At 39.5% G+C, this 24,071-nt stretch overlaps 1 protein-coding gene across 2 annotated transcripts in view; it reads left to right on the top strand.

Annotated features, from left to right (window-relative positions):
* Positions 1-24,071, top strand: part of Cdon (cell adhesion associated, oncogene regulated) — a 76,467-nt gene that overhangs the window by 26,539 nt on the left and 25,857 nt on the right. Inside the window, exons 2-9 of one of the 2 annotated variants that reach the window (XM_090319677.1) lie at positions 6,729-6,865; positions 8,194-8,466; positions 10,037-10,183; positions 11,450-11,593; positions 12,146-12,433; positions 13,347-13,616; positions 19,181-19,534; positions 23,525-23,811. In XM_090319677.1, the coding sequence (XP_090175803.1) occupies positions 6,790-6,865; positions 8,194-8,466; positions 10,037-10,183; positions 11,450-11,593; positions 12,146-12,433; positions 13,347-13,616; positions 19,181-19,534; positions 23,525-23,811 (1,839 nt within the window). In that variant the 5' untranslated portion in view covers positions 6,729-6,789. The remainder of the gene's footprint in view (positions 1-6,728; positions 6,866-8,193; positions 8,467-10,036; positions 10,184-11,449; positions 11,594-12,145; positions 12,434-13,346; positions 13,617-19,180; positions 19,535-23,524; positions 23,812-24,071) is intronic. The other variant, XM_090319678.1, reaches the window with a different exon arrangement.

Here is a 24,071-nt window from a genome sequence, read left to right as displayed (position 1 = left end):
AAACCACTTTGACTAAATAACATGGTAACGTATACATTGTAAGTGTATCTTTGCCTGAAGCTGTCATGTCCAAGTTCCACTTTCTAGGGTGTTTTTCTTTAGATTCTGATTGAAAAATTTACTATCTGAATAGTTGAGATGTTACATGAACCTGTATTGTGCTTTCAGCTGTACTTCTCACCTTACCTGACTGTAAGCCTTATGTAGATTCCATCTGTTCATACCTGAGTTCTCATGATAGCACCGTTTCTGACACGCATAGTAGGTCTTCACATGGAGTTGAGGTGGCTCTCATCTATCATCCTTGCTGCAGGGGAGGTTGAGATTGGGACGACCGTGCGGCCTCTATGTCACAAAATGCAAAGCGAGGTGAGATTCATAAAAAGTGTAAATAGGATTGAAGTCCAAGCCAGCTGGACAAAAAGCAAAAAGTAAAGGCAGCAGAAAGGACTGGAGGCATTGTTCAGGAGCAGTAATGAAACCCTGAATTCACCAAAAAAACAATAAAAAAAAAAGTTTGTTCACCAAAGGTCGAAGTTCTCTGCATTGAACTTTTTAAAGGTTTGACTTTCTTCTTGCACTTGCACTTTTTTTCTTCTGGTTCCTGGTCTTTAGTTCAGGAATTATGCCTTCCTCTGTTTATCTTTCACAGCATCACCCAAAAATACATGTCCTATTTATTGAATGAACGGTTTGACAGAATGCTGCCTTTAGAAAGTTAGGTGCTTTAGGAAGTTTATTTGGAAATTACTTCAGGGTCTAAAATATTTCTTTTAATATTCCAAATGAAGAAAACTTTTACAGCAGACTTAAAATTACATGTGATGAATAAATGGGTCAGGCATGATTACATTTCTGTAATTCCAGAACATGGAAAGTGGAAGAAGGAGCATCAAGAACTCTCATCTGGGCTACTTGGGGAGATCCTGTCTCCCCTCCAAAAAATGGATTTCACATCTCTAATTAAAACCATGTAGAATTAATCTTGATTGTACTTAATCAAGAATTTTGAAACGACGCATTGTAGTTTTTAGTACTATAGGAAACCCATTTTTTTTTCTAATTGATAAATAGCATGTGTGGAAATTGGTTGAAAATAGTGATCAATCTTCTTTTTAAAAGGAAGTCCCTACATTTCATGCAGAACAAGCCTCTTTTAAAAAGAAAACTAACCTTAAGAATTTCCTATTTTGAAAAACTATACTGACCCTAAAGCCAAGTTTTTGTTCACATACTTAATCACAGTTATTCCCCAAGCTTGAAAAACACTCTATGAGAATGTATGATACAGGAGTCTGGGGAAGGGAATAATTTCAAAAGACAGCCTGATTGTCTTTAGGAAAGCAAAGGCAATTCTTCAAAAAACAAAGTAATCAAATCTAAAAACTCAGGAAGAACTTTTTCTCTAAGGATTATCCTGGCAGCATGTTGAAAAGGGGTTATAAAAGCAATAAGTTCACAACCTGAACAATAAGTTAAGTAAACGTTAGGAAGTATTTCCTTTCTTATTCTAAGATGAGGTATACCTTCAGGTAGCTTTGGTGTGCAAAAATTCTCCTAAGCCCGGATCGCATATAAAGCATCATCTGTTACACGCAACAAATTACTTTCTATGTAGATGGGAGGTAAAGGCTTAGAGCTTTATAACTGAGGAAATACCAATTCGTCTCTGTAACCTCAGGATTTAAGGAAGAGCAACTCTGCCAGACCCAAGTTGGAGAGCCCTCCAAAAATTTCTACTGCCTAGAGAGAAGAGTTGTTCTGGTTTATAAGTCAAATGGGGTACTGCATTCAGCAGCTATGTTTTTGGTTTTTTTTCCACTCTACTATCTCCCCTCTCCCCCCCCTTAGAGAGTGTGTTACCTGGGGCTTTCCTGGGACCAAAGTAGCTATAAAGTATTTTCACAGATGTTTAGGTCAGCCACTCAGAATGGCAGAGAGAGGATGGAATTGCATTGACCAAGATATATCTGAGGATATGGCTGCAGAAAAACACCTTCCTGGGTCTGGGAGTGTGGCCTAGTGGTAGAACGCTTGCCTAGCATACACAAATCCCTGGGTTTGAGTCCTGAGTACCACATACACAGAGCGAGCTGGAAATGGTGTTGTGGCTCAAATGGTAGAGCACTAGCCTGAGAAAGCTCTAGAATAGTCCCGAAGCCCTGAGTTCAAGCCCTAGAACTGACCAAAAAAAACCCCCCAGAATGTCCTCCTGGTTAGATCATTCCTTCTGAAACCAGCAAATGAGATAGAAAAGCCTAAACAGTTCTATGTCTTTTACATGAGGAAGGAAATTCAGGTGAAATTGCTTTACTACCTCTTAGAAATGAGGGAAATAGAGGTATGTGTGTATGCATAAGCATATGTCTGGACATACCTGTGCTGTATATGTGTATTTAAAGTACATGTGTGAGAGAGGTAGTAATGGAGGGAGAATACATGCTTGCAATGAATGATAATTTATCCTCTGGATGCCAGCACGTTTTCCCATACAGTGTCAGCAGATTTTTGCATACAAATTTATTTTGAAAAGTTCATGTTATAAATTAAAACCACACAGCATAACAACGGTTACTCCTTATCCTGTGAATTTTGGGAAAAGGCGGAAATTTTGTGTCCATGGTGATTGTTTGTTTGTTTGTTGCCATTGGAAGGCAGATTGACAAGTAGGAAAATTGCTTATTCTTTCCTTCCCTCCCTCCTTCCCTCCTTCCCTTCCTTTCCTTCCTTCCTTTTTGCAGTTATGTTTTTTAAAGTATAGGAGATTGGTGAAAAAATTCTATAATATTGTTAGACAATGACAGTTGTTTCAGGCCCTGTCAAACATTTAAGTTAAGCATTCATATTAATTCTGTCATATTTTTTTTTTTTTGCCAGTCCTGGGCTTGAGCTCAGGGCCTGAGCACTGTCCTTGGACTTTCTCAAGGCTAGAGCTCTACCACTTGAGCCTCAGCACCACTTCTGGCTTTTTTCTGTGTATGTGGTACCAAGGAATCGAACCCGGGCCTTCGTGCATGCTAGGCAAGCACTTTCACCACTAGGCCAAACTCCCGGCCCCTAATTCTGTCATTTTATGTCAATGTTTTGCTCACACTGTTTAAGGCTCTATGTCATGTACTTATAGTGAGACTTACCTTCATGTGGTGATAGTGATTGTTGATGATTGGGTTGTGAACTGGTGGCCTTTTTTGGGAAAAGAACTTGACAGTTAAGAGTCTTATCTTAAAGAATCTTTTGTTGGGTTCCAGTGGCTCACACTTAGAATCCTAGCTACTTAGGAGGCTGAGATCTGAGAACCACAGGAAGACAAATCTGAAAGACATCATTAATGAACAAAAAGTCAGAAGTAGTGATATGATGTAAATGACAGAGTGCCAACCTTGAGGGAAAAGTCTAAACCTTGCACAAGCTCTGGGTTCAAGCCCCAATACTAGCTCTCGAAAGAAAAAGATTTATGGACAATAGTATCTGTGGCAGCATTATTGTAATAGCAAAAAAAAAACCCCAGCTCTATCTTCACAAAAATGCTGAAAAGTAGCTTAACACCTAAAAGGGAATGGTTACGTAGACTATATTTTAGTCTGTAGCTGTTATGAATAGTGTCCAAGGAGAATTCTTTTTCACAGAGGATTTTAAGAAGGAAAAATCATCATTATATAATAAAATATAAAAACACTTAAAGCTTACATACATTAACATTTATGTAAACATACACATAGGAAATGGGTGAGAAGGAGATACATCAAAACAGTGGTCTGTTGCTTACAGATGGTGCAATTATTCCCTTCCACTTTATGCATTCGTGTATTTTCCCACATGTTCCACAGTGAATATGTGAATTTTTAAAATAATCAATGAAAAGTTGTTTTCAGTTAACAGTTTCCTATTTATATAAGAAACATAGTCATTATCAAATAAGTGACTAGTTTGCTTACAATAATAGCCATCAGGTTAACAGAGGATGTTTCTGAAAAAATTCTGAGGTAAACACAGCAGTCTAAAAACAAATGGCCATGTGATTCCAATCAGAGTTCTGTTCCATCTGATATGTCAAGATTCTGCTTTTAATTTTTACAATGAAGTATTCTCAAATGCTACGCATGCTAGAGCAGAGGTCAAATGAATTTTGGCAAGGGAGATACTGGAGTTGCTTGTCATGGAGTGGGCTGGTGTGCTGTTACTGAAGACCTTCTCCAGATGAGAAGAGCGAGTGCAAGCTCATCAGTGAACCACAGGGCATGTGATAGGGACAAATAATCACTGACTATTGCAGAATGTAATTCATAGATGAGAGAAGGTGAGCAGAGGCAGGGCTAACACGTATGTAAGGCAGTGAGGAGTGTGGTTTCCTCTAGGTAAGTTCTGCAGGTGACCAGATGACATACCTGCTAATACTTCTTACATTCCTTAAGGATGATAGGAGCCTTGTTTAGAGAAACTTGGCCAAATAAAACTATTCACTTTTGAAAATGACATATTGGATTATTTTCCAGTAGTTTGACTAGTCTGTATACATCTCTTACTCTCTGTGTAGTCAGTGACACTCGTTGAGGTTCCATGAGTGACTGTAAACAACCCAGTACAACTCCTTGTTCTTCTTGTCATTGTTTTCTAAGAAACTGAGCAAGTGTACCATGGGAAAACAGAAGCCAAATCAACAAATGCTCAGTAAACATCCCGAATGTTATAGATACGTTCTAGTTTCCCAAATCAACTGAGATTGATTTGAATAACCCAAAAAGAAGACTTAATACTAAGCTTTTAGGTAACAGGAATGAACTGTGCATCTTTATACCACAGCTGTAAAACAGACCATGCCGTAGAGTTAGCCATTATGCTGAAAACGGTTTCACTGTTTTTTTAAGAAACAAATAACTGAAGAAAGACTTGGCACAAAGAAGAAATAATCCTCTTTGTCCTCATTGTCTCCTGAAAGTGTCTCCTGTTAACAAGTCATGTGAATGTTTACTTGGCCTTGACTACTTACTAGTGGTTCTTTCCCTTGAACCAAGTGAGAATACAAATAAACAGAGTGTTCACTCAGCTGGTGACCTGCAGATGGGCAGGTCATACCACTATGGCCTCTCTCACATTTTCGAAGAGATGAGCAAGGAAAAATGGAAAGCCAGTGGGCTGATGGTCAGTAACCTATACAAACTTGAACTTGCAACTCTTAACCATTGGAGTGCCTGAAATAGAAAGAAAATACTGTTTGACTTGCCACATGCTGTGTCACAAGGGTGCCTAGCTTTGAATTACTATACAGTTTAAACTTTCTCTGCACTAATTACTGTGCTCCCTTTCAAAATGTCATTGGTCTAGTATTGTCATCAGATTTGGTTGTATTTCATAATGGTAGGTTCTTTGGCCATCCTGGCTAAGCAGCAGTAGATTATGTGGATAAAATAACCAACTTCATTTAGTATAGTGCCTAATGTATGGAGTTACTTAATATACTTGTGCTGGTTTTAAAAATGATATATAGATTTATATATACACGAATAAGTGAATGCAGGAATAAAAAGGATAGCTGCAATATGCTAAGTTTAGATGAGTTGGATGGCATACGGGTCTTGAAGGTGCAATTGGGAATTGTCTATGTGAAGGTATTGCTTTCATTTTGAGAAACTTTTATGGAGTACTTCATCGCGTTTCTTTGTAAGAACTTACAGTATTGAATGGGATGTCATCAGAGACATAGATGAGAAAGAAATCAGCCATATTTGAAGATGCATTGATGTAATGTTACTAATTCGATTTATTTATCTTGTTTAGTGTCCATTTGTTCCACCGGAATATAAGGCATATACTTTTGTCTGTGTTGCTTTCATTTGTCTATCTATCTATGCAATGAAAGTAAATATTCAGTAAATATTTGTTATATGAAATATTTTGATAGATGTCTGTTGATCTGATCTAGCTTTCCTGTCTGCCTTTATCCTTTCTGCTCTCCTCCTGCCTTATCTCCCTCCCACCATCGAGGGCCAAGTTCAGTCACAACACAGGTCTGCACCTGATATTCTTTCTTTTTGAACAGCCCAGCAGAAGCCTGAATTTCCCAACTGTAAAAAAGATCCTTGTGAAGTGTAGTATATTAGAAACACTGACATGGGTACTGAAGTTTGACCTAGTGGTAGAGTGCTTGCCTAGCATGCATTAAGACCTGAGTTCAATTCCTTGGTATCACATACATACAAAAAGCCAGAAGTGGTGCTGTGGCTCAAGTGGTAGAGCTTTAGCCTTGAGAAAACCCAAGAACTGTGCTCAGGCCCTGAGCTCAAGCCCAGGACTGGCAAAAAAAAAATTGAAACACTGGCATGGATTCTGGTACTTTGTAAATGTTAGATGGGTACTTTGTAAATGTTACATGGGATTTTGTTGATTTGATATAAAGAAGGAATGCATAGTTTTGTTGTGTTTAGATACTTGTGAGATGTGTAACTGGAAATGCACTGTTTGCGTTTGAATGTTTTCTTTTGGAATGATTATCTCCCCGAAATAAAAAAGTATTGTAGTACCTTAGGAGAAGGCATAGAGCTAACCCGTGCGCAAACTGGAAAAGCCTGGGTCATTACATGCCTATGATTTGGCATACTGTCTACAGAGCCATCAAAATAGAGGTCAGCCATCTTGCTTACAAGTCTAATTGTTCAGAGTAAAGATTTCAATAATTTTTATGATCTAAATTTTCTTTCTCTCTCCCCCTCCCCTTTTTTAATGTGTTCTAGTGAGCCAACGCCTGGGTTTCCTCTGGAAATCTGTCCCAGCTGGCTTCTGGAATTGGGCGCTATGCATCCTGACCTTGGACCCTTACGGATACTGCTATTTGTTACTCTTGCAATTCTGTGTTCTACTGTCAGTTCAGGTAAGAGGAGACCCAGAGTGGTGGGAGTATTTGATGAAGCCTTGTCTCATGTTTGCCCTATAAGAGAGAAATTTTGACTTCAGTATATTTCAATATAGCAATTTTTAAAGATGTTCCTAAGAGTTACTACATGATTTTTTTTTTTTGCCAGTCCTGGGGCTTGAACTCAGGGCCTGGGCACTGTCCTTGGGCTTTCTCAAGGCTAGCACTCTACCACTTGAACCACAGTACCATTTCTGACTTTTTCTATGTATGTGGTACCGAGGAATCAAACCCAGGCTTTTGTGCATGCTAGGCAAGCATTCTGTCACTAGACCATGCTCCTGGACTGTTACATGATTATTTTTTAGAAATTAACTAATTAAGTAATTTAAGGATCTCTTAGTGTTTTGAGCATTACCAGGCCTTTCCATCCCTTTGTATGTATTTGTGTATATGTATAATTTGTATGTATATATAATTTATTAAATTTTATTTTTTATAAAATTATTTTATGTGGGGCTGAGGGTGTGGCCTGGTGGTAGAGTGCTTGCCTAGCATACACAAAACCCTGAATTCTATTCCTCAGTACCACATACATAGAAAAAACTAGAAATGGTACTGTAGCTCAAGTGGTAGAGTGCTAGCCTTGAGAAAGCTTAAGGACAGTGTCTAGACCCTGTATTCAAACTCCAGGACTGGCAATAAAAAAATAAAAAAATTATTATATGTTAAGATAATGACGTATTGAGGAAGTGTGTGCGTGCGTGTGTGCGTGTGTGTGTGTGTGCGTGCGTGCGTGCGTGCATGTGCGTGCGTGTGTGTGTTGGGCTTGAACTCAGAGCCTTGTGCTCACTAGGCTGTTTTGCTCAAGGCAGGTAAGCCACCACTTGAGACACAGATCCATTTCTGGCTTTTTTGCTGGTTAATTGGAGATAAAAGTCTCTCAGATTTGATTCTTGGACCAACTTCTAACTGTGATCCTCAGATCATAGCCTCCTGAATAACTAGGATTATACATATAAGCCGCTACTACCCAGCCTAACTTTCATTTTTGTAATAAGCTACTACATCAAAAGAACAGTTTGCTATTCCTCTTTAATGATTTGGTATTATTTCTGATTTATAAGCATTCGTGTAATCTTTTATTGATAAATCCTAGACTAACATTTTCTTCCAAAAGATCAGCTTATAGGAACTTTGCATGAACTTTTGTAAATATTGAGAATTACATTGACATCTAAGAGATTGCCTTTGTTGTAAAGATTCAGATGAGATGTATTAAATGTACTTTTCTTGATCTCTCTTCTTACCTCCTCTTCTGGTCTTGGATTATTATTCCCCTATAGACTTGGTACCTTATTTTCTTTCTGAGCCACTCTCTGCTGTCCAAAAACTTGGCAGACCTGTAGTACTGTACTGTTCTGCTAAACCCGTGACTGCTCATATCTCATGGCTGCATAATGGGAAACGATTGGATGGAAACATGGAACACATTAAGATCCATCGGGGGACTTTGACGATTCTTTCTCTCAGCCCCTCCCTCTCGGGTTATTACCAGTGCATTGCTAACACTAGCACCGGGGCCCTTGTGAGCCGCCCTGCAACAGTGTCCACTGCAGGTGAGTTTGGTTTTGTCCTTGTCTGTGGGATTTTTGTTTTAATGACTGTGTTTGACTGGTGGGGGAAATATCAATATAAATAATGAATGGTATGAGACATGAAGAGAATCTTGGGATTCTATCCTTTCCCATCTGCCACAAAACTACAAGAATCATTCTTTGTAAGTTACACAAGACAAGCTCTAACCCTTCTGTATATCACTTTTTAAAGAAAACAATAAGAATGTTTTAAAAAGTTAATTGGAAAAGTGAGGGAGAGGGTAGGGTAGAAGGGGTACATTTGTCAAATTATAGTGTGTGTGTGTGTGTGTGTGTTTAGGGATATAACAATAAAATCTCTACTACTGGGAATGTATATTAACTGCAAAATAAAAGAAAAAAACTCTCCCTAAAAAAGTCACACAAGATAATTTTCTAATGTGAAATTGTGAGCAATTTCTTTGTGAGTCTTAAAAAGCACTCATAACAACAACAAAAGGCTGCTGTCTTTTTTTGGACACTTGGTTATTTCATGCAGTCATTTATCTTTCACATCTAATTGTTTTATTTGCCTTGATTACTGAATGATTTTAATTTTTTTAATTGAAAACACGCTAAAGAAACAGGAAAGAAAATCTAATTGACTATAAGGAGAAGAATGCCGAGTACTAAACTTACAGAAAAGCTGGAATGCGTGGCTGTTCTAAGGAAGCTTGAGCCATCTGCCTCTCAAATGGTGATGGCTTCCAGTAATGGAAAACGTCTTTGTTGGGGCACCCCTATTTACAGAACAAATCTGGATTCCCCAGGAGTAGTGAGTTTGTCATAACTGAGAAGAGTAAATGTTTTTGTAGAGCTGTGACCCATGCACAGCTCCGAAACACACACTGGAGGGCTGAATTCCTAGCAGCAGGCTGCTGAATTCCTAGGGCATCAGAGATCATAAAGAACCCTTCCAGGCATGCTCTGTCTGCAGTGAACTTAAAGGGAAAGGAGTCAAGACTGAGCTAGTAAGTACAGATAACTCAGGTGATAATCTGCTTTGTTTCATCATGTCCTAGGTTCAGTTCTAGAAGCCATTGTGTTGCCTTATGAGTATTTACAAAGGGGGAAAGTACATTTTGAGGAAGGCTTGGATGGAAGAGGGTTTATCTGGACAGAATGGGAATAATTAGGCTTTATGGTTCTCCTGGGTGTTTTAGGAACAACTTCCCCTCCTCCACCCCCAATAATCTCCTGAAGGCTGTGACTTCTGAAATAAGGTTCCATGATTTCACTGTTATTTCTGAGGCAGGCACTTCTGCTCCCACTGTTGTTGAGGGGTGCAGCAATTCTCACCTGTCCTCTCAGCACCTGTGGCAGGAGTGAGGTAGTGGGGTTGTGAATTCAAGAACAGACTGGACTTCAAAGAGAGGTTTTGTGTGAATAACCCAAAACCAAAGGAAACAAACAACAAAAAATGTGTATTCCTTTTAGGACTGGGGTTAACTACCCTAAAAAGCTATGCTGCAACTCAAGTTTCTGTTGGGAAAGAGAATTCAGTTTTGTATTCGCTCACTCATTCCTTTACCTATTTGCTCCTTTATTACAGTGCTTGGTGATTTTGATTCATCAGCAAAGCCTGCTATTACAGCAGAAGAAAGAAGCACAGGCTTCATTGGCTGCCGACTGCCAGAGAGCCATCCCAAAGCCGAGGTGCGCTATAAAATCCGGGGGAAATGGCTGAAACATTCCACGGGTAAGTTTGTTGTTGTTGTTGTGAAAAGCCAATGCTCATACGCTCCTCTATGCTTACTATGGACTAGCATACAAAACTATATAAAATGTATTGTCTGTCATCTCACAAGTCAAAGGAAGAAATCAAGGCACGTGGTTATATGGGTGACTGCACTCCCGATATTCCAAGGGCCTGCTCTCTCAGTCACTTAGACCCACAGTCACATGTATGCATCTTGTCACTTCTGTCTTTTTATTTAGCTTGGGTATTTTCTTCATAGATATATCACATCTGATATAGGTATTTTACCTTTTTTAAGTCAGATGCCAGTGGTATATGCCTGTAGTACTAGCTACTCAGGAGCCTGAGATATGAGATTCACAGTTCAAAGCCAGTTTGAGCAGGAATGTCCATGAAACTATCTCACATTAACTGAAATGAACTCCTGGGGGCTGGGAGTGTGGCCTAGAGAGTTTGCCTAGCACACATGAAGCCCTGCATTTGATTCTTTGATACTACATATACAGGAAAAGCTGGAAGTAGTGCTGTGGCTCCAATGATAGAGCACTAGCCTTGAGAAAGCTCAAGTACAGGGCCCCGGCCCTAAGGCTGATAATAATAGTAATAACAACTCCTATTTCCAAAAAGCCTAGAGTAGAGGTGTGGCTCAAGTGGCAGAGAGCCAGCCTTAAGCAAAAAATGCCCAGGGATAGCATCCAGGCCATGAGTTCAAGTCCTAGCACTGGCACACACACACACACACACACACACACACACACACACACACACACACACACACACAACCTTATTTTGCCAGCCATAAGGTCCTACTAGAATGAATGTTAATTGTAAGCTTTTGTCCTCTTTCTGCATTGCTGTGTATGCCCAAACCATGAATGGCAGAAAAAAAACCACCCAGCATGTATTTATTGTGGAAAAAATGTGAATGAATAGACAATAAAAGGATGTCATATGACCAGTTCTGTAGATTTGTCCCGATGATAGCTAAGGTGTAGACATTTTTCTTGTGCTTTCACACTCATTGTCTGCTGAAATGTTTCTGATGGCTTTGATGTTGTTACAGTCGCAAGGATTGTACTGTCAACTTCTCTTCTCTGCCCTGACTTTCCTTTCTTTCCAATTAGTGAAGTTCCCCTGATTACTCATTTGCTGCTAGGCTTATGCACAAATTAGAAGCATGACCATGAGCCTATGCTAGTTTTTGTTGTGTTATATATGATCTTCAGAAAAGGAGAGGCCTGACTACTTGCCTGTACCTTCCCCCAGGAAATTACATCATCCTTCCATCAGGAAATCTTCAGATTTTGAATGTCTCCTCAGAGGACAAGGGACCCTACAAATGTGCTGCTTATAACCCTGTTACTCATGAATTAAAAGTTGAACCCATTGGCCAAAAGCTCCTTGTGAGTCGTAAGTATTTGAGAGCACTGTGACGACCAGCAGAAGAAAAGTCCTACCATGAACTGATCATAAGAGCTTGGGACAGGGAATTTATTTTTCTTCTTCAGATCCCATTTGTTTTGTTATCAGAAAGCCTTAACCAAAAAAAAAAAAAGTAAAGGGATCCTATGTAATATAATAATAGATGATTATAATATATAATTACATTATAATATTCTATGTTATAGAATAGTTAAATTGGTGGCTGAATGTGAATTTGATATGACTACACAATCAACCCTGACTTTAGATTATAGCTGTTGAATTTGAAGTGTCAGGACTCAATGACAGAGTGCTTTCTAATGTGGAGAACTCCACAGTTCTAAAGAGCTAATTCAGAAGTAATGTGAAAGGTCCACAAAATCTTTTAATTTTGAGCCTCAATGAACAATGATCTAGCTACTAAATAGAACTTTGTTATATAAAGAATAGTAGGAACATGAGGATGTTTGTGGCTCTGGTAAGGAAGAGACCAGAAGTGAATCCTCACTAATAATGTTTGGGGTTTCCTTCCTTTTCCAGGCCCTTCCTCAGATGGGTTCCACATTCTTCACCCCACCTTTCCACAGACATTAGCTGTTCTTTCTCATAGCCCCGTAACCCTGGAGTGTGTGGTGAGCGGGGTCCCCGCCTCGCAAGTGTACTGGCTGAAGGATGGGGAGAATGTCATGCTGGGAAGTAACTGGAGAAGGTTGCATTCTCATCTTGTCACAGCTAGCATCGACCCAGCAGACTCTGGGAACTATTCCTGTGTGGTAGGCAACAAGTCTGGAGACAGAAAACATGTCACTTACATGGTTAATGTTCTTGGTAAGATGTTTCTTATTTAATATACATATTCAAAAATCAGGCCGTTTTCCAGCTGTAACAGATATTTAAAGGGTATTTGTGAGTTAAGAATAAAATAAAGAACAGCACTACACCAGTAATCAGAATAAGGTTCCATTTTCTGATATGACTTTACTATAAAACTAATCATTTGAAGCAAATATTAAGAGAAGTAGAGAATTAGAAACTATATATATATGTATATGTAACTGTATTAGTGTATACTGGGAAAGCTAAATAATAAGTGAGTTCTTAAAAAAAAAAAAAGCCTAAAAAAGTCATTGTAGTGCTGGGAGTTTGGCCTAGTGGTAGAGTGCCTGCCTAGCATGCACAAAGACCCAGGTTCGATTCCTCGGTACCACATACATAGAAAAAGCCAGAAGTGGTGCGGTGGCTCAGGGTAGAACACTAGTCTTGAGGAAAGCCCAAGGACAGTGCTCAGACCCTGAGCTCAAGACCAGGACTGGCAAAAAAAGTCATTGTAATATTTAGTAACATAGTTTATCCTATTGGTGAAAATTAAAATATATTTCGGGCCGGAAATTTGGCCCAGTGGTAGAGAGCTTGCCTAGCATACATGAAGACCTGGGTTCAATTCCTTGGTACCACATACATAGAAAAAGCTGGAAGTAGCGCTGTGGCTCAAGTGGTAGAGCTCTAGCCTTGAGAAAGTCCAAGGACAGTGCTCAGGCCCTGAGTTCAAGCCCCAGGACTGGCAAAATCAATAAATAAAATACATTTCTGATATTCTTCTCGGCTGCTATGTGATTATACATAAAGAATACAACTTGGTTTCACCTACTAATTTATTAGTTGGGAAATTTTATATGCTTTATGTGTTTAATATTAAGAATGTCTTTCGGGGTATAGTCTAATGTGTGTGTTTTGTTTTCAGAAAACGCTTCCATTTCTAAAGGACTACAAGACCAGAAAGTATCTGTGGGGGCCACGGTGCACTTCACCTGTGATGTTCATGGGAACCCAGCCCCCAGCCGCACCTGGTTTCACAATGCCCGGCCTCTTCATCCTTCCCCACGGCACCTGAGCACAGAAAACAGACTGACCATCATTAGAGCCACCGTGGAAGATTCTGGACTCTATCAGTGTGTAGCAGATAATGGCATTGGATTTATGCAATCGACTGGAAGACTTCAGATAGAAAAAGGTAGGCTTTTAGTCATGGAACCATAGGAAATTTTACTCTACAAATAGGCTTTTGTAGTTGTTTAAAATGAAGTCTTTTTTTTTTTTTTGCCAGTCCTGGGCTTGAGCTCAGGGCCTGAGCACTGCCCTTGGACTTTCTCAAGGCTAGAGCTTTACCACTTGAGCCTCACCACCACTTCTGGCTTTTTTCTATGTATGTGGTACCGAGGAATTGAACCCGGGTCTTCATGCATGCTAGGCAAGCATTTTAACCACTAGGCCAAACTCCCAGTCCCTTTTTTTTTTTTTGCCAGTCCTGGGGCTTGAACTCAGGACCTGGGTATTGTCTTTGAGCTTTCTCAAAGCTAGCACTCCACCACTTGAGCCACAGCACCACTTCTGGCTTTTTCAGTGTATGTGGTACTGAGGAATTGAACCCAGGGCTTTAAGCACTCTACCACTAAACCACAATCTCAGTCCAAAATGAAATCATTTTTGCTAAACTAAAATACCATACCAGAACTGTGTTCATGTTTCATGTTCCTTTCATTTCTAGTGGCAGATAGGTATTTTCCCTTAGGAAACTTTACTTAATTGAGCTCATGACAAGATTACTTTTTTATATTGGAGTTGGAATTCAGTGCCAAAGCACATATCCAGCATGTGTGAGGCCCTGGGCTCCTGAACCTACTACCCCCTCCCCTCCCAGTGAAAAGTTAACATAGAACTGTTTTAGAAAAACATGTTTCAACAGATATCACATGGTTTTTACTTCTATTTTACTCATATTCCACAGTCAGGTGTCCTTTTTGAACTGTTCTTTTTTGTTTGTTTGTCTAAACCAAGACTTGAACTTGGTATCTGATGCTTTCACTCACTGTCTGATGAAACCAAATGAACTGGTTTTATGAGTTTCTTGAATGTCTATGTATATGCACATTTAAGCAGTCATCTATCACATGTGTGTGTGTGCATATATGCATTTTATAATAATACCTTATTTTTTGCATAAATGGTGATAGAGTTCATTCCTTAAGATCTTCACTTAGCATGAACTTTGGGTACCTTCCCCTATGGCACATAAAATAGTGTTTTAATTTTTTTTTTTTTTTGCTGGTCCTGGAGTTTGAACTCAGGGCTTGGGCACTGTCCTTGGACACATTTTGCTCAAGGCTAGTGCTCTACCACTTGAGCCACAGAACCACTTCCGTATTTTTCTGTGTATGTGGTACCAAAGAATTGAACCTAGGGCTTTGTGCATGTAAGGCAAACACTCTACCGCTAGGCTTCCCTCCTGGCCTGTGTTTTAATTATTTTATGACAATAATTTACAAGTGTAGATTGTCAGTGGGAGTCAGTGACAAAACACCTCAGATGGTCAATTTAGAAAAGTGGAAAGCCTTATTTTGGCTTAGTTTCAGAGGTCACGTGGCCCAATTGCTTTGGACCATGTGACAGCACTTAGTGGGAGCATACAGTTGAGATTTGTTCACTTCATGGTGGCTGGGAGGCAGACAGGAAGGGTCCAGGATTCTAGTGTCATCCCCCGGGACTTGCCCCATCACAACCCAACTTTCTCCATTAGGCCCTACCTCCTCCTAAAAGTCCCATCCCCCACCCAGTGGTATACCACGCCTTCCATTGTAGGCCTTTAGGATAAATGCCAGATCTAAACTATAATATAGGCAAATTCTCAGGAAAAAAAAAATAACTTAGTACAGCTGACTTAAGAAAAAGCCTGACTGTTCATATCACTACCCAGAAATTGAATTAGGAGTTAAAAACCATCCCACAAAGAAAACACCAGGCCAGATGTTTTCTGGAGAGTCTACCAAAGTTACAAGTAACGAGTAACAGAGCATTCTAAATATTACCCAAGTTCTTCAGATGAAATGTCTCAGGGTAATTTTGACTCCCAAATCACAAAAGAATGATACAAGAAAGTCAAAGGCCATAGTGGTAGAGTGCTTGCCTAACATGCACAAAGACCCGGGTTCGATTCCTTGGTACCACATACATAGAAAAAAGCCAGAAGTGGTGCTAAGCCTCAAGTGTCAAAGCTCTAGCCTTGAGAAAGTCCAAGGACTGGCAAAAAAAAAAAAGCAAGTCAAAGGCCAATCTTCTTTATGAGCATAGGTTTTTAAAAAAATCCATGAATAAAGTTTATTAATCAGCCTAAAATGTATCTTTATTAGGTAGCTATCACAGAAATCCATCAGAAAATTTAATCTATCATTCACCCTATTAACTGAATAAAGGAGAAAAACAATATCTCACTAGAGACAGGAAAACTTGGGACATAATTGAGTATGCATGTTAGCCTCTCAGGGAACTTCTATTTCATAAAGGCCATCTAGTAAGAACCTATATGGGAGATGACTTTTAATGGGGAAATGTGAAAATCACTTCCCTCAAAACGTCTAGCCATCATTGAATTGGAGATCATCACCAGCATAAAAATATAAAAATAAATGAGAAAACCCAAATCATTAGTAATTTACAACTGGTAGGATTGCTATCCTAAAATATCCAAAGATGGCTGGCTATTATTATTATATTTCATTTCTTATTATCAGATATAGTAGTATTTATGAAAAGGTGAGATGAAGACAAACATCAATTGCATTCCCTCACACCAATAATAAATAGAAGATACGACTTAAATATCACTTTTTACATTAGCAAAATTAAAGCAGAACCAGTTACTTGGAAAGATATTCCAGTTTATAGAGAGGAAAATTTGCTTTTACAGTCATCCGATCTTTTTTTTAAAAAAAAATATCTTTAGACTCAAGCTATCCTAATCAAAATCTCCTAGGAATATTTTTATGATTTCCCCCCCCAAAAAAAAACTGATTCTAAAATTTATATGGATAGATCAGATACTAGTCATAAATAAGACACTCTAAAAGCTGAAGGGAAAGAACATGGGAGATTTGTCTTAAGCAGTTAAAAAAAGAAAACAGTCATATCAAACGTGTTACATTGGTATAGGAACAAGTAGACTCTTGGAGCAAGATTGAGATTGCCAAAGATATATTTACATGCAAGGACTTGAATGAGCTGGCATGATGGTACATTGCCCGAGGGAAGATGTCATTTCAAGTTTTGATGTGGGATAATTGGTTATCAAAATGAGGGAAAAGAAATAAAATCACTATGTAAACAAAGATAAGTTCCCAGTGGTTTAGAGATTTAAATAGATCAACACAAAAAAAACAAAACCAAATCAAGAATATGTTGGTGAATATGACCTGTGGGTGGTAGCACTTAATTTTTTCTTCCTGGTGATACTAGGTCTGAACTCAGGGCTTTAAGCTTGCTAGGTTAGTTGAGCCACACGTCCAACCCTGTTTCTCATTCATTATTTTAAGAGTAGGATCTTGCTTCCCATCAGGGTGTGATTCTGGACTCAGATCTGCCTACTTCAGATTTCCTTTCTTTGCTGCAGTAACAGGCACATGCCACTGCATCTAGCTTCCCTTTATGGAGATGGAGTCTTTCTGCCTGGCCTAGCCTAGCCTGAAATTACGGGCCTCCCAATCGTAGCCTCTTCCCTTAGTCTGGGATGACAAGTATGAGCCACTGTGTTGAGCAAGGTTCTTGCAACCTTTTCTGCCTCAGCTGGCCTCGAAGCTGAACTCATCTCAGCTTCCCAAGTAGCTTAGAAGGACAGGCATGGGCCACCTGTGCTCAGCTAGGTAAAACTTTTGAACAGACATCTGAAAAGGCTAACTGAAGATATGACTGTATCAAAGTGAAAACAACCTCCTTTAAAAAAAAAAGCTACTAAAAATGAGACGAGAAACAGTAAATTAGGAGAATATACTGGTAACATGCATAACTAAACAGAATAGTATCTAGTATGTTCAGAAAATTGTGAAGTGTCTTACAAAAGCAAAAAAAAAAAAGTTAAATTAGCCCATAGAAAAATTGACCAGAAGGCATTTCACCAAGGAGAGAAAATATAAACGTCACTTAAATATGTAAGAAGATGATCTACTTGATTTGTACTCAGGGAAATTCATGTTGTGACTAGTGAGATAGCATTTTACACTCATTCACTTAGCAAAAATTCAGAAGTGTCTGATAAGATCATGTGTTGGCTGTCTTCACCAAACATGGGAAATTTGTCTAGAGAAAGAAACAAGCTAGAGGGAAATGCCCTTTGTGTTGATCATTACTCACTTGAAAATACCTACAAAGAACATTAGCACTGTAATGAAAGACTTGATACTGTTTTCATTTAGAAGCAAACCATGATTCACATCAATGGTAAGAAGTAAATATATAGACTTTATTTAAAACAGATTCTTCCCCCCTAACTTTATAATCAGATCCTTCCGAATTAACCATACTCTTGCAGTAATATTATCTAGTTATATACCTTGTATGCCTTTTTTTTCATGTGAAAGTCTGAGGTCTTGGCTTCATTTGTTTTGTATTTATAGCAATCAAGGAGGTATGACCCAAGTGGCAGAATGATTGCTTAGCATACAAGAGGCTCTGAGTTCAAATCCCAGTACTGACAGTAATAATATAAAAAAATTTACAGTAGTCAAATACTTACAAAACTTTCATTGGAAAGTTCTAGATTTTTTTTCTTTTGGTAGTACTGAGGGTTGAAATCAGCCTCATACTTGTTAGCATGCACTCGACCACTGAGCAACATCTGTAACCTAGATTTTTCTTCTTTTTTTTGTCAGTCATGTGACTTGAACTCTGGGTGTTTTCAGCTCAAGGCTATTGCCCTATCTCTGAGCCACAGGGCCACTTCTGGTTTTCTAGTGGTAAATTGAGGATAAAGAGTCTCATGGACTTAAGTGCCAGGGCTGGCTTTGAATCATGATCCTCAGATCTCAGCCTCCTGAGTAGCTAGGATTACAGGAGTGAGCCACTGTACCTGGCTTAGATTTTTTTTTAATGTACATTCTTTCTGAAGAATGGAACTCTATGAAAGCCACATCTAGTAGCTCACCTTTACAATTTTTTTTTCTATACTGGGATTTAAACTCATGGTGCTCACCAGTAAGACCTTCTACCTCCAGGCCTTCTTTTGCATTGGTTGTATTTTTTTATTTTTAAATTGTTATTATAGAGGTGATATTCCAAGGAGTTATAGTTACATAACTCAGGTAAAGAGTACATGTCTTTCTGGGCAGAGTTACCCATTCTCTTGCTCTCTTCCAGTTGCATTGGTTAGTTTTGAGACAGGGTCTTTCTTCTTACCTGAGTGTGCACTTATTTTTGACTTCTCATTACCTGGCATACCAGCCATCTTTCCCATTGAGATGTGGTCTCATTGACTTTTCTTCCCAAGCTGGCCTGGAACTGTGATCTTCCTATTCTTAGCCTTCCAAGTAACTGGAATTACAAGCATGAGCCACTGACGCACAAATATGAAAAATTCTATTTTTTATTGCTGGTTTTACTTGGTGAAAAACCACCAAGGGAACTAATACGAAGGGAGCTATCATTGTTCTAACAATCACCATCACATTTCTACACTAGTATGAAATTGCTTTGCAATGTAGATACCACAGTGTTCCTAATTGTTGGTGTATGAATTCTTTTGTTTTTAAATAGATAGTGGATTCAAGCCAATTATAATCACAGCACCAGCAAGTGCAAAGGTGGTAGATGGAGACCTTGTCACTTTGTCCTGCAACGCTACTGGAGAGCCAGTTCCAGTCATACGTTGGTATGGCAGTCGAGGATTGATAACCAGCCACCCATCTCAAGTCCTTAGGTCTAAAACTCGAAAGCCCTACTTACTAAGACCTGGAGGTCTTGACCTGGAGCCTGTCTACTTCATTGTGTCTCGAGCTGGCTCAAGCTCCCTCTCTATTCAGGCTGTTACTCAGGAGCATGCTGGGAAATACACCTGTGAAGCTACAAATAAGCATGGCACCACACAGTCAGAAGCATTTCTCACTGTTGGTGAGTTGCACCAGTATTTTTTTTTTTCCATCGATGGAATAATGACCTTTCGTAGTCAGGGGAAGAGATGATTTGAAATAGTTGTTTGTATTTTTATTTATTTTGGTGCAGTTCTGAGGCTTGAACTCAGGTCTTATGCTCTGTCCTTGAGCATTTTTTGCTCAAGGCTAGTGCTCTTTCACTTAAGCTACACATCCATTTCCTGCTTTTTGTTTCTGATTAATGGGAGAAAAGAGTCTCACAGACTTTCCTGTCCTGGCTAGCTTTGATCTGTGATCCTCAGATCTCAGTATCCTGAGTAGCTAGGATTATAGGCATGTGCCACAGACACTTGGCTGAAATAGTTATTTTCATCAATGCAGCAGTCTCTAATTAAATATATATTTCCCCAGTGACTGGGCTATATAGAACTGCATTTGGGGGGAATTTTGCTGAACATAAGTCACAAATCTTGGTCTTTACGCTGACAAGTTTGTTAAGCTTATGCCTGTCAAATAGAGAGCTCTGATTTGGGAGCTAGTTCAAAATACAACCTGTCGTTGGGATGGATCTTTATTTCTCAAAGCTACTAGAATATTATTTATTAGAAGTTATATATGCTCATTTGTTTAGATTAGAAGCTCTTTAGGTCTTCAAGAGTCTCCCCTGCTTCTACTTTTATGTTAAGGAACCCTGTAAGCTACATTCTACCCACACGGTCCCGTGTTACCCTCTTATGTTAAGTGCTAAGATCCAGGCAAATTTGCTAAAGCCCAAAGCAGTATGTAGCTGCTCAATGTCCTGTACTCAGGACATTGAATTCTAGCCTAATAATGGTCATTTATTTACTATGAAGGAGAGAGTTAGCAAGGTCCCAGAGAAAGGCGACTCCTTCCTTCTCTGTTTACCTTTCCAGAAACCTTGAGTTTTTGAGTCCTGTATGTACAAATATTTGTGGACTGAGTTGTTATTTGTTCAAAACTGTAGTGGGAGTTGATCTGGGTTTCTTAAGTAGTATGAGGCAGCAATATAAATTGTTACAGTTTAACCAATTCAGAAGAAACTTAGGATTCTATCCATTTCTGTGTTTCTTTATAGGTAAGTTGAAATGATACCTAGAAAGATACTTTTTTTTTTTTTTTTTTTTTTTTGCCATTTCTGGCTTATGCTCAGAGCCTGAGCACTGTCCTTGGGCTTTCTCAAGGCTAATGCTCTACCACTTGAGCCAGCACTTCTGACTTTTTTCTATATATGCAGTACCAAGAAATCAAACTCAGGTCTTCATGCATGCTAGGCAAGCACTTTTCCACTAAGCCACATTCCTGGCTTTGGGAAGATACTTTTGAAAGTCCAACTTAGCAGTGATTTGACTTCTACCATCGTGACATGAAACCATGGTGTGAAAGTGATACTCATTCCATGGAAACCATACCTTGACTTTTGATCTTTTCCTGAGCTACTGAGAACCATGACTCTCCTTTGTGATGCTGGGACCCCAGCTCCCAGACAGTCAATACCCCAGAAGGGGCACCAACTGTTACCCTGCCGTGTGCTATGTGGCTAAGTAGCTTAGGAGTAGCAAATGCATTCTCAACAATAGCTTCAATTTACGATGAATTTTGGGGGATATAAATTGAGAAGCATGTGTGAGCCATTTAAAACACTTAAAATGATATCTTGTGAGGATTTAGATTGGACTATTTGGAAATATAGTACTTAATCTCTTTCAAAAACAAAAAATAAAAAACTTGTCACTGAAAGCTTGCACTGCACCTAGAGTAATAGAAATGGAGTGTGTTTGTTGTGGTTGCTATTTTCAAGCCAATACTGCTTAAAGCCAGCACTTTGCACTCTTGTTTGGCTTTTTCACTTAAGTCTGGCACTCTACCACTTGAGCCACACCTCCACTTCCAGCTTTTTGTTGATTAAGAGTCCCGTGGACTTTCCTCCTTGAGCTGCCCACTGTCTCCTGTCTTTAGATCCCAGCCTTTTGAGTAGCTAGGATTACAGCTGTGAGCCACTGGCACTCAGCTGAGATGAGGTTGTGACATTCTTGCAGTGGGCTGTCTATAGAATGAAACTTTTCTTGCACCTCTGTATAATTTGAGACATGTGGCATGAAACCTTCTGTGGCCAGGTGGCATTTTGCCAAAGACCTTCTCCTCTTCCCCAGGCCCCAGCCTGGGACTCCCCAGTGGCAAGAGTCTCCACACTCTGCGTTAGAAGGCATCAGTTCAACCCTGAACATTCGCTCCATGTCTGACTCACTGCGTAAACACGCCTGTTCCAGGAGCAATATTTTCAAGTTGTCTCGGTGAACTTAATTCCTTTTTCTTCAGCATGATTTTTTTCTCACTGGTCTCTTGTTTTCTTTGATAGAAAATGCTTCTGAGACATTCTTTCTGTCTTCCAAACAGAGAACTGTGCATCTGATTTTTGCTGGTTCTCTACTAAAGGGCAGTAATTCTCCCAAAATCACACCCGTCTTTACCAGGAACCTGACCTCATTGTTTCTTCCTTTTACTTCTTCCATAGAGAGGTGGATAATAGGAGCCCTTTGCATTGCCAGAACTAATAGTGGTAGAGAAACTGAGCTGTCAGTCCTTAGATTTTATTAATGTTGGCACTGTATTTGTTTTTACAATTGTTCTCATTCTTTTTTCATGGCAGAGCCATGAGCATTCTTCTCACAGATGTTGTCAGTGAATGATCTGGAACCCAAATTTGCTCATTCTGTGAAGTGGGAAGACATATTATTCTCAAGCTATGGGTGTTGTTTTAGGATTTAAATGAGATTATGTTTATTAAATACCTTGCACAATGCTTGACCCATAATATGCTCTGAGTAATCGTTTTTCAGATATGGGACCCTATTTTCAATGCAAATCAGTTATTTTTACTTTGTTCTATGTACTCAGTATACAGTGCGTGTATAGTATAAATGAGAGTTAGAGCAAGTTGCTTGCCTTCCATCTTTACCCCAGCAGTTTCTTTACCATCTTTCAGTTCTGGGAGGGGGAGAGGACTCGGGAAAAAGTCCTGTCATCTTTGTTATGTAAGCCACACCTTTATCTCAGCTAGTCTTGTTAGCTTTGACTTTTTTCCCCCTGCCTTGAAAGTAAATCATTGTGTAGATGTCTTTGGGGTGGGGTAACTAGTACTGAATGCTGACTACTCAAAGGTTAGTGACTGGAATTCACAACCTCTTTATCTTTTCCTAGATGCTACAGGACTGTCCTTCTGCTGTCCTTGCTTCTGGACAGTAATCACAAGGGTGCTTAACATTAGAATAGCCAAAATAGGTTCAGTCCCTTGAGGCACCTGTGTGGCAGATGAACTCTCGTTCTTGGGATCTCTCTTTCTTGATAATCTGTATCCATTGCCAGCTGGGTCATGTCTATGGGGGTGGCTAGGTCCCCAGAGCACAAATAAAATAGAAGTGTTTGGTCTTGAGGCCTAAGTCAGGATCCTGGATTTTCTGAGTAAATTCTTAGAAGGTATCTTTGGAGACTGACTACCCAATTAGTAGTAACTGAATGCTAATTCTTGACCATGTTCTTACTACCTCTGTCATTTGGTTCACCTTGGCTGGCATGTATTACCTAGCGTGTTTCACTTACCAGCTGGCGGTTAAACTTGCTGTTCCTCAACTTAAGATCTCCTGCACAATACGCCCCCTCCTTGTACAATTAATGCGTGGTAATAAAAAAGAAAGTGACTAAACAAATCTTCCTGACGTGGTTACTTCTCTAAAGAGCGTAGAAAAAAGTAAAAACCTGTAAGCTACTCGAGCATTTGCTGTCTCCTCGAAGTAGCAGCGTGCTGAGAGAGATTGGATGCTGCTGTGAATGACATACTTGAGTGCTAGCTAGCTGTTTAAACTTCCTGGGCTCACATTGTACTTATCATAGCAGCATGGGCACTCATATCTAAACCAACTGGATTGAAGATGTGAAATAGAGTTTCTTCAAGCTATCTCCCTTCTCTCTCCCTCTCCCTCTGTCTCTCAAGTTCCTTTTGAAACAAGTACAAAAGCAGCAATAGTTGAACCTTCTGAAGCTACACAAAATGATGAAAGAGACCAAAGAGATGGCTCAGACTCTGCCTCGCTGAGCTCATTTCCAGGGAAGGTACATTCCAGGGCAGCAGAGTCATCAGAGAAAAATGCTTCTGTCCCGGATGCTCCCATCATACTGAGCCCCCCGCAGACCCACACACCAGACACATACAACTTGGTGTGGAGGGCAGGGAAGGACGGTGGACTGCCCATCAATGCCTATTTTGTAAAGTATCGAAAGGTAAGGGGCCTTCTCCTTTATTCATTGTTGGTTCTTATTCCTTGTGTTTGTTCATTGTGTCTCTTATTCGCAATGTTATATCACATACGACAGCTTTGTTAGAATTAAATGAATTCTAGTTTTGGGTGAGGGTCTCAGCTTACCATATAGGTAAACTGAGCCATATTTCCTGTCCAGGCATATGCAATCTGGGCTGCAGTCTGCCTATTTTAGGCTTCCCATGGCAAGTAGGATGACAGGCATATGACAGCACACCCAGC

This window comes from Megascapheus bottae, chromosome 27 (assembly GCF_031878675.1).
Source record: "Megascapheus bottae isolate mThoBot1 chromosome 27, mThoBot2.hap1, whole genome shotgun sequence".
Lineage (NCBI taxonomy): Eukaryota > Metazoa > Chordata > Mammalia > Rodentia > Geomyidae > Megascapheus > Megascapheus bottae.
Note: the sequence above shows the minus strand (reverse complement) of the source record. Positions and strands in the feature narration are given on the sequence as shown.